The sequence below is a fragment of the Lipotes vexillifer genome, unplaced genomic scaffold, assembly GCF_000442215.2.
Source record: "Lipotes vexillifer unplaced genomic scaffold, Lipotes_vexillifer_v1.1 scaffold966, whole genome shotgun sequence".
Taxonomy (NCBI): Eukaryota; Metazoa; Chordata; class Mammalia; order Artiodactyla; family Lipotidae; genus Lipotes; species Lipotes vexillifer.
In genome coordinates, this window is record NW_006795769.1 from 116,458 (window position 1) to 127,608 (window position 11,151).

An 11,151-nucleotide genomic window follows, 5' to 3' on the forward strand; every position below is an offset into this window, starting at 1 on the left:
CAGCAGGGAAGGGACAGCAGAAGTAAGCCCAGGCCTCTTCCCTGGCCTGCAGGCCTGGCAGTGAGCTGTCTTGGTATTGAGGGTGAAGCGAAGGAGGGCTGTAACACGAGAGCTGCAAAGCCCCTGCTCCGGATACGCCAGGAAAGGGTAGACATGGAAAGTATTTGGAAACGGTTCTGGACTCATGACGATTCTCGTGGCAAGTGGCAGAAGAAAATTCAAATGATCCCTAGCAGGAGGCATCCTCATCTTAAGCTTTGGAAAACCCAAGCAGAATGGATAGAAACACATGATCTACCTCTATGCTCTCTGCAAGAGGCTCGCTTTAAATCCAAAGACACAAATAGATTGAAGGTGAAAGGATGAGAAAGGGTATTCCCTGCAAATAAACACCAAAAGAGAGCAGGGGCGGCTAAACTAATATCAGGCAAAATAGACTTTAAATCGAAAAAGTTTGCAAGAGACAAAGAAGGACATTACATGTTAATAAAAGGTTTGATACGGCAAAAAGATATGACAAATATAAACGTTTACACACCTAATGACAGACCATGAAAATATATGAAGCAAAAACTAATGGAATTAAAGAGAGAAACAGACAGTTCTACAATAACAGTTGGAGACTTCAATACCTCACTCATAATATCAGATATAGAACAACCAGACAGAAGATGAGTAAGGAAGCAGAGGACCTAAGCAACACAGTAACCAACCAGATCTAACAGTCATGCCCAGCACACTCCACCCAGCGAGAACAGTACACACATCCTTCTCAGGTGCACATGGGACGCTTTCCAGGAGAGACCATATATTAAGTCACTGATTAAGTCTCAATAGTTTTTTTTTCTTTTGGCCGCACTGTGTGGCCTGCGGGATTTTAGTTCCCTGAACAGATATTGAACCTGAGCCCTCAGCAGCGAGAGCACAGAATCCCAACCGCTGGACCACCAGGGAATTAAAAAGCTAGATACCATAAGAAGTACATTCTCTGACCACAACAGGATGATGCTGGAAATCAATAACAGAAGGAAAAGTGGAACATTAAAGGATCAAAGAAGAAATCAAAAGGGAACTTAGAGATTACTTGGAGAGGAATGAAAACAAAAACAAAACATACTAAAACTTATGGGACACCACGAAAGCAGTGATAAGGGGGAAATTAGAGCTATAAATACATTTTTAAAAAAGATCTCAAATCAACAACCTAATTTTACAACTTAAGAAGCTAGAAAAAGAAGAACGAACTAAACCTAAAACTAGCAGAAGGAGGGAATTCCCTGGTGGTCCAGTGGTTAGGACTTGGCAGTTTCACTGCCGAGGGCATGGGTTTGATCCCTAGTTGGGGAACCAAGATCCCACAGGCCGCGAGGCACAGCCAAAACAAAACAAAACAAAACAAAAAACTAACAGAAGTAAAGAAATAAAGGGTAGATTAGGGTGGAGAGAAATGAAATAGAGAATAGAAAAACAATAGAGAAAAATCAATGAAACAAAAAGTTGGTTCTTTGAAAATACCAACAAAATTGACAAACCGTTAGCTAGACGGACTAAGAAAAAGAGAGAAGAGATTCAGTTCACTAAGATCATACATGAAAGTGGAGGCATCACTACCAATTCAACAGAAATAAAAGGATTACAAGAGAGTGAGCAACTGTACACCAACAAATTAGATAACCTAGATGAAACGGACAAATTCCTAGAAGCACAAAACCTACTGAGACGAAATCATGAGGAAATAGGAATTCCGAATAGACCCATAACTAGTGAGGAGATTGAATCAATAATCAAAAATCTCCGAACAAAGAAAAGCCCTGGATCTGATGGCTTCACTGGTGAATTCCAGCAAACATTTAAAAAAGTATTAACACCAATCCTTCTGAAACTTTTCCAAAAAATTGAAGAGTATGAAATATTTCCTAACTCATTCTATGAAGCCAGCATTACCTGATACCAAGGCCGGAGAAGCTCTGCAGACCAACAGTCCTCACGAGCATCGATGCGAAACTCCTCAACAGATAAAAGCAACCTGATCAGCAGCACTTCAAAAGGACTATATTGGGAGGGGTGCAGGGGTGATTCCAAGGCGTGGGTAGTACCCTGGTTCTTGATTCAGATGTTGGAGACACAGTGTGTTTACTTTGTGGAAACTCAACTGTGTATTTATGATTTCTGCACAGTTCTCTATGTATTTACTAAAAAAAAAAAAAAAGGATTACTTATATTTTTAAACAAAGAATGAGACAAAATAGACACACGTTTACTCAGACAGAATGTCCTTAAGAAGGAAATTCTAAAGGATATAGTTCAGGCTGAGATGAAGAGCTCCTAGACAGAAGACCTGGAACTCACTCGGGGGCAAAGTAAGAGGAAAATCTGGGGGTAAATACAGTATAAAGAAGCCATGACTCCACTAAACAACAATAAAAAGATAGAATTAAAATATGTGGCAACATATAAATCAGGGAGGGGTTAATAAAGTGCTCTGGATAAAATACCCAAAGGATCTGGTAGGAGGCTGAAAGTATTACTAAGTTTATTTTGTCACTCTTTTATAGGTTCATTCAGGTGTGATTGACATGCAATACACAATTAGATCGATTTTGATGTATACATGTGAAAATTAATAAAAGGAAATGTCACTGAAATGGAGTCAGGAGGCCAGAAGGGGGAGCCCTCATGCAGTACCACTCAAAGTTGGTCACAGGAAGAATCATCAATTACAGGTCCCCACAGGAAAAGATGTACAGGGCATCTCCTACAAGAAATCCACTTCCCCAGAAACTCAGCCAGAATCCATCACCACTCTGAACTCTCACTTTTCTCCAATGGACTTTGGTTCAAAACAACCCCTCCCAACTTCCTCCTTTTTCTCTGTAAAATAACGTTCCTCTCCTTTGTTAGACTTGCCTTTGGCCTTTGTATAGCATGCTTGTCCCAAGTCACAATTCTCTGCTATTCCCGAGTAAACCCATTTTTGCTGGTAAAACAACTGTTTCATTTTGAAGGTCAGCATGCATGTGTGATGTCATTACCACCATGAAGATAAGGAACATACCCACTGCCACCCAAACACCCTCATCTCTCTTTGCAATCTCCCCTCCTGCCTCTCACTGGCACCTCCCCCTAAGATAACCACCAATCCGCTTTCTGTTGCTAGCTTGCATTTTGTACAATTTTATGTAAGTGGAATCATACAATATATTCTATTTTTTGTCTTCCTTAAATTAGTAAAATTATTTTGAGATTTGTCTATGTCGTTGGGCGCATCAATAGTGCGTTCTTTTTATTGGTGAGTAGTGTTCCATTGTGTGGAAAAACCACAATTTGTTTGTGCATTCACTTGCTGATAGACATTTGGATAATTTCCAGTATTTGGCTATTACAAATAAAGCTGCTCTGGATATTCACATACAAGTCTTTGTATGGACATGTATTTTCTATTTTATTATTTATGTATTTTTTTTGGCTGCTTTGGGTCTTCATTGCTGCACGTGGGCTTTCTCTAGTTGTGGCGAGCGGGGGCTACTCTTCGTTGCGGTGCTCGGGTTTCTCATTGCAGTGGCTTCTCTTGTTGTGGAGCATGGTTTCTAGGCGTGCAGGCTTCAGCAGTTATGGTGCTCGGGCTTAGTAGTTGTAGCTCACGGGCTCTGGAGCGCAGGCTCAGTAGTTGTGGCCCATGGGCTTAGTTGCCCCTTGGCATGTGGGATCTTCCCGGACAGGGCGCAAACCCATGTCCCCTGCATTGGCAGGCGGATTCTTAACCACTGTACCACCAGGGAAGTCCCTGGACATGTATTTTCATTTGAGGTCTTTTATAGCCCTACTTAACATCTTTTAATCTTTCTCCTACCTTCCTGGATATTTCAGATAAGTTATAATAAACTTTAATGCCCTTGTCTACTGATTCTATTATCTGTCTCATTTCTGGTTCTGTTCCAATTGATTGATTTTTTTCCCCTTTATTATGAGTTGTATTTTCCTGCTCCTTTACGTTTATGGTAATTTTTATCGGATGCCAGATATTGTAATTTTTATAGTGTTGGGTCATTGGGATATTTTTCTTTTTTATATGTTTTTGAGCTTTGTTCTGGAATGCAGTTAGTTACTTGGAAATAATTTGATCCTTTTGGGTCTTCCTTTTAGGTTTTGTTAGGTGGGCTCAGAAAACTCCTTAGTCTGAGCCAGTTTGACCTTAATACTAAGCAACAGCTTTCTGAGCTCGCTACTCAATGCCCCGTGGCCATTGGGAACCTCTTTCTGGCCCGTGTGAACTCTGAGGATTGTTCCCCTTTCCCTGTTCCAGGGTCTTTCCCAGCCTCAGGGCACTTCTGTACATGCTGAAAACTGGAGGGGACACACTGCAGAGCCCCAGAGCTTTGCCTTTTCCCTCTGCAACTCTGCCCGAAAAGTTCTAGTCACCTTGGGCTCCCCAGATGCTGAACTCTGTCTCTTCAAGCCACGGGCATACCCAGCTTTATTTGGGTTCTTCCTCCGTGTCCTGCGGCCTGGAAAGTTCCTCCAGGGACAGGCTGGCCAACCATGGAACTCACCCGTTTCCCTTCTCCCAAGGATCACTGTTCTGCAGTGCCTGTCGTCTACTGCCTGAAAACCTTTGTTTCATATTTTGTCCAGTATTTTTAGATATTTAAAGTGATAGGCTGCCATGTGGGAGCCCTCCAGGTGACCAAAGCCACATAATGTCAATAGCTCGTTCATCTGTCCATGCCAAATGCTGTCATGGGACAGCAATGCAAAAAACTGCTGAAGTGAGAGTGACCAGACTTGTTCTGGATCCCTGTTTATTAAAGGTTGCTGAAGGAGAGCATTCTTGATTATATAAGACATTTGAGCTGAATCTCCAAAAGGATTTTATCCAGAGGACCAGTATCTTAATAAGCGAAAAACCTACTTTGCCCACGATGCTCTCCAGCAGTGCACCGTGGGGGTATTGTGCTTCTCAGAGCTCTACCTGTCCCGCGAACAAAGCATGTGGAGCGTGAACTGGCTGAGACCATTTTCAAGGTTGGACAAGTCATAGATCCAGTGACTGGAAAGCGCTGTGCAGGAACCACCTGGACCTGGAGAGTCCGGTCAGTCTGGAAACCACCCACATAAGCAAAAACCTGGAAGAACGTGATCTCTCTTCAACACAGTGAAGGGGGATCAGAAAACGGAGCCAAAAGGGAAGGATTTCTAAATTTGCTCTATGGAAAACTTTTTCTCTTTCCTCACAAACCATCCAGTTTCTCTTCTGGTATTTATGACATAGCTAAAAGTAAATGAAATAAAGACCTTGTTATAATTTTTCATAAAGGTTTATGGTCATGTTTCAAAAATTAAAAATAAAGTGGTAGGCCAGGGCTTCCCTGGTGGCGCAGTGGTTGAGAGTCCGCCTGCCGATGCAGGGAACACGGGTTAGTGCCCCGGTCCAGGAAGATCCCACATGCCGCGGAGCAGCTGGGCCCGTGAGCCATGGCCACTGGGCCTGCGCGTCTGGAGCCTGTGGTCTGCAATGGGAGAGGCCACAACAGTGAGAGCCCGTGTACCGCAAAAAAAATAATAATAATAATAAAAAATAAAATGGTAGGCCATATGACCATACATGGAAATTGGTATTATTCATTTATTTTTTAAGATTTATTTATTATTTAAAAATATGTATTTATTTATCATTTATTTGTTTATTTTGGCTGTGCCCAGTCTTAGTTGCAGCACACGGGATCTTCAGCTGCGGCATGCAGACTATTTAGAGGCAGCACGTGAACTCTTAGTTGCTGCATGCATGCAGGATCGAGTTCCCTGATCAGGGATTGAACCCAGGCCCCCTGAATTGGGAGCACGGAGTCCCACCCGCTGAACAGCAGGGAAGTCCCTTATTTATTTATTTTCTTATTTTTGGCTGCATCGGGTCTTAGTTGCAGCACTCAGGATCTTCGTTGAGGCACGCAAGATCTTTCATTGCAGTGGGTAGGCTTCTCTCTAGTTGTGGCACATGGGTTCCAGAGCACGTGGGCTCTGTACTTTGCGGCACACAGGCTCTTTAGTTGAGGCACACGAGCTCAGTAGTTGTGGTGCAGGACCCTGCCCCAAGGCTGCACTATTGTTTCTTGGCAGCTCCTCCCTTGTCTCTGCATCCCCTCCCTTCCCTGATTAGCAACTGTTTGGACCTGCCTTTTAGGACTCAGGGAAGGTGCTGGAGGCTGAAGTCTATTTCCTACAAACAAGAAATGGGGGACCAGAAAGGCTTTCATGCCCAGGAGCCCCACAGGGTCCTGCTTGGTTTCAGAAGTGCAGGGTCTCTGTTTGTATGTATCCATGCATGTATGTTTTGTAGATGTGTGGTATTGCCAAAACTAATTTGTAAAAGAGCTCTGTTTAATTGGCTTAAGGGAAATTAAGTGCTTATGTAGATACTCAGAAATATAAGACTAAGCTAAATGAATTTCAGGATCATATCATCTAGGATTAATTTTTAATGAATGAAAACAAGTTTTGTTTAATTAATACAGACATGTCTTTAGACTCATCAGCGTTAAGTGTAATACTTTTATTGTACTTAGCTTTACTACAAGTCAAATTAAGATCTGATTATTCCTGTTACAAAACTTGTCAGCAAGAAAAATAACTTGATATGATAAAACTGAAACAGAGCAGGACCCTGTGAGACTCCTGGGCACGCAAACCTTTCTTTGTCCTCCGTTTCTTGTTTGTAGGGATCAGACTCCAGCCCCTATGACCTTCCCTGAGTCCCAAGGGGCAGATTTGAACAGTTGCTAATCAAGGAAGGGAGGGGATGCAGACACAAGGGAGGAGTGGCCAAGAAACAATGGTGCAGCCTTGGGGCAGGGTCCTGGTTCCTCGTCAAGGGATACACATAACAATATCTTTGAGCTCTTTACAGAACTAAAACCCCCAACAAATGGAAGATGTTAGCATTCTTCATTGCAGAGAAGCTCATCAAGAGACCATCTGAGGCCAGATTAAAGGAACCAGAGAAAGTCATCAGGAGACCACCTGAGGCCAGATTAAAGGAGCGTAGGCCCTGCACACACTCTGATCCTTATCAGCAACCTGCGTTTGAACCATTGCTATAAAACTCAGTGAATCCTCCCGGCTGGGGACACACAGTTTCGAGGGGCACAAGCCGTGTGTCCCCCTGTGTCTGGCAGAGAAATAAAGCCCTTCTTTTCTACTTCACCCAAACTCTGTCTCCAAGATTGGATTTGGCGCCGGCGCACAGAGGCCAAGTCAAAACTTTTAAGTAAATTAAATGTACATGAGGTAAGAGTTTTTAGGTGAACTCTTGAGAAATAATTATGTTCTAGGACTGTCTTCTTAAAATGGTTCCTCCAGATTTTTAGTAACTTGGAACTGCTAAATTAAGTTAGATGGTGTAGACTGAAAAAAAAAAAAAAAAGCACAACCTAAAAGTTGAGCTGTTTTATTCGGTGGACAAAACTGAGGACTTAAGTCCAGGACAGAGCATCTCAGATAACGCAGAGAGGCTGCTCTGAAGAGGTGAGGGAGGGGCCAGGATGCAAAGGGTATTTTGCAACAAAGACCCGGTAGTTGGAGCTTCAAAGGATCACTGTTAATGAAATCATTCCTTTGCTATGCATCGTAGCCATCTGGGGCCAGTATCCCATGCTTTGGCAGCCTGAGTTTCCTCCGGGTGCGCTGTGCAGGGCGGGGCAGATGCAGCAGCTGACGGTTTGATGGTGGCGTCCTGTCTCCATCCTGAGCTCCCTCGTGGCTCACCGTCCGGGATGCGGCTGTAGTGACTGATGTCTACAACATCCTTTGTTTACTGACATGAAATATTGATAGGTAATATCTTCCATTCACAGCGGGAATTCCTCGAGTACCCAGGTCATTCCCAAATAAGACACTGGAACATTAACTGCTAAACAAGCCTAAGTTTTGCTACTTTTGCTTTTCATTAGAGAAAAATTAAAGATGTTTGGGTTCACTGGACATGTACTCCACTGAGGAAAGAAATTAGGTTACAGAATATGGTTATACATGTGTGTGTGATATTTACAATGTAATGACTACGGACACAACATACTTTTAAGTTTAACCTTCATTGTTAGCATTCTCTCTATCACTTTAAGTCTAGACAATCAAGAAGACAATCAAGCCCTGATCTGTGGCATTTGCCAATATCCGTGGTGTAAGTACTCCCACCTTTGCTGCGTTCAAGTGGCAAGTGTGTTATCTGTGAAAGTGGGGTTGGATGAGAAGTGTGGTGTACAACGTTATACAGACCTCCGCCATCCCAGGCAGTTACAACAGACAGACAAAAATGGGTAATAGTGAATGAATACAATAAAATGAAGTTACATTTTTAAAAGAATTTATTTATTTTTGGCTGCGTTGGGTGTTTGCTGCCCACGGGCTTTCTCTAGTTGCGGCGAGCGGGGGCTACTCTTCGTTGTGGTGCATGGGCTTCTCATTGCGGTGGCTTCTCTTGTTGCAGAGCATGGGCTCTAGGTGCACAGGCTTCAGTAGTTGTGGCTCACAGGCTCTAGAGTGCAGGCTCAGTAGTTGTGGTGCACAGGCTTAGTTGCTCCGCGGCATGTGGGATCTTCCCGGACCAGGGCTTGAACCTGTGTCCCCTGCACTGGCAGGCGGATTCTCAACCACTGTACCACCAGGGAAGCCCTGAAGTTACATTTTTAACAATGGCAGTGTTTAATGACAAGCTTATAAAGTTCCTGAAAATTTAGCAATTGGCTCTCGCAAGCCTGTGTCAACTGTGGGAGGTGAACCACCACAGTCCACCTAGAAAACTTTTAGCAGCCCTCTTTAACACTACCTGGTGACCTCTGGTCATCACCCTGACTCTGGGGCATGCACCTCCCAGACTCTTACATGTAGTCCGAGAGGGCCTTGTAGGAGGGTCCCCACTGTAGACTGTCCATAGGGTGGGGCAACTGGAAGCAAGGTGAGGGTTTCATCCTAGGAGAATGGAAAGCTAAAATGTGGATACAAGATCAGCACAATCGCACCTGTCCACCAAAGACACCAACATACATGCAACAGTACTTTATGTCTGACACACACATCAGGACACAGTTTCAACACATCGTAGTGCTGGGCTTCGGGAATGCTGGCGGAAGGAAGAAAAACCGACTCAAGTAAAATAAAAGCAGAGCTGGGCCTCACTCCAATCTCGGAGGCAGCAGGCCCTGATGGGAAGGGTCTGGACTGCTGACCTCTCCACTGCCCAGGTGAAGACGGGTGAGGCACTGGGTGCTCCCTGACCCTCTCCCCTCACAGGTCTGGATGAAGTGGACAGGCTGGGGCCCTGTGGCTCTGGTGGCAGAGGGGGATCTGAAGGGGGGCTCGTACACAGGTACTCTTTCCGGAGATGATGAGGTCCGGGTCCAAGCTGTGGGAGGGAGGGGGCAGAGGAAGAGACACAGCGGCTGGGATGGGAGGAGCCAGGAGGCGGGGCTGGGGGCCCCTCCTGCACCACGAGCTGCCCCCTGTCTGGGGCACCCTTCCTCCTGCTCACTGCATGCGACTTCTTTTCACTTGAGGGGCAGCGTGCCCTCCTCAGAAAAGGGCCCTGGCCACGCCTGGTACATCAGTCCCCACCCCTCTCGGTCTGCCAACAAGCTTGGGAGCACCTCCAAGTTTGCTGTCCTCATCCACAAGCGGTACTAGCCCGATTCTGGGCGCTATGACACAGATCGCTGGGCGCAGGCAGGGAAGCCGGCCTGAGGGGAACAAAGGGGTGAACAAAGGGGTCGGCCAGGCAGGAGCTCCCTCCCTCCAGGGAGAGGGCACCCGCTGTAGACTGAAGCCCCAGTTCTGTGCTGTCCTTGATTATGCACAAGCCTGGCTGGGGTCTGTGGCTGGTAAGAACCGCCCCCCAAGGCAGGGCTGACTCCCTGGGGACCGGACCGCTGGTCCCCGCCCGCCCCCCCACCCCGTTCTGGCACCTGGAAAGGGCAGGCCCAGACCCGGTAGGTGCGGGGCCGCGGTACCTGGAGAAGGCCGCCTGCAGCTGAGCCCGAGGACGCGGGTCAGCCGCGGGCGTCATCACTCAGTCCTGTCTTGGGACAAAGCACTGGGGACCAGAGAGGTTGCCAAGCTTGAGAAAGCTCGCCCAAGAGCCTGCAGTCCTGCTGTGCAGAGTATGCGGCACTTCCGTTACTCGGTCCCCCCGCCCGCCTCCTCTGGATCGCCGACCCCGCAAGGGCGAAGGTTGGGGTCCGACTCGCTCACCACTGTGTCCCCAGCAACTGGAACTGTGCCAGGCACGTCGCAGGTGGTCAGCGCACGCGGGCTATCTAGGGAACGGACGAGAGCTGGACCCCACCCGACTCTATTTGGCAAATACTTCTCTAAATGTCTTTCTGACCTCGACAACCTCTCGCTCCCAGCGGCGTGACACTCCGGCGTCCTGGCCGCCCCACGGCGGCCGTCCGTGGAGGTGGCGGGGTCGGGGGGGGCTCGCCAGCCGGTGCGTCGGGGTTCCGTTCACTTCAGGGCTGAAGGGGGCGTAGGTCGGCCGAGCCAGCCCACTCCTCTGCTAACGTCATCTTCCGCGGCCCTCGCGATCCGGCCACGGGCGCCGCCATGTTACGTTACGGCGGCTGGCGGCCGGTCCTCGCGCCGCCGCGAGGCGTCTCTCCGAGGCCCCGCCCCCTACGGTGACGTCACCGCCGCTCGCCCTGCGGGGGGCGCCGCCATGTTGAGGGTCCTCGCCGCAGGCGCGTAGGTGTCCTCATAAGATGCCGGCTCGGCGGTGGCCGGCTTTTTCCCTCTCAAGATGGCGTCCATGCGGGAGAGCGACACGGGCCTGTGGCTGCACAACAAGCTGGGGGCCACGGACGAGCTGTGGGCGCCGCCCAGCATCGCGTCCCTGCTCACGGCTGCGGTTATCGACAACATCCGCCTCTGTTTCCACGGCCTCTCATCGGCCGTGAAGCTCAAGCTGCTGCTCGGGACGCTGCACCTCCCGCGCCGCACGGTGGACGAGGTGAGGCGGGCGGCGGTGCGGACGCGGGGCCGGCCTCCCCCTCGGGGCCCGAGACGCCGGCCCTCGCGGACCCTCCTCCCCCGCTCCCCTCCCCTCTCCCGCCCCTCGGACCCTAGCAGTTCGCGGACCCGTTCCCCCTCCTCACCGCCCCCCCGCGG

The 11,151-nt window shown here is 47.9% G+C and overlaps 1 protein-coding gene and 1 pseudogene across 2 annotated transcripts in view; both read left to right on the forward strand.

Annotated features, from left to right (window-relative positions):
• Nucleotides 1-4,688: 4,688 nt before the first annotated feature.
• LOC103084925 (28S ribosomal protein S17, mitochondrial-like) lies at nucleotides 4,689-5,156 on the forward strand (annotated as a pseudogene).
• A 5,468-nt stretch (nucleotides 5,157-10,624) lies between these two features.
• NELFA (negative elongation factor complex member A) overlaps nucleotides 10,625-11,151 on the forward strand; it is a 24,161-nt gene continuing 23,634 nt past the window's right edge. The window contains exon 1 of one of the 2 annotated variants that reach the window (XM_007467868.1): nucleotides 10,625-10,993. In XM_007467868.1, the coding sequence (XP_007467930.1) occupies nucleotides 10,784-10,993 (210 nt within the window). In that variant the 5' untranslated portion in view covers nucleotides 10,625-10,783. The remainder of the gene's footprint in view (nucleotides 10,994-11,151) is intronic. The other variant, XM_007467869.1, reaches the window with a different exon arrangement.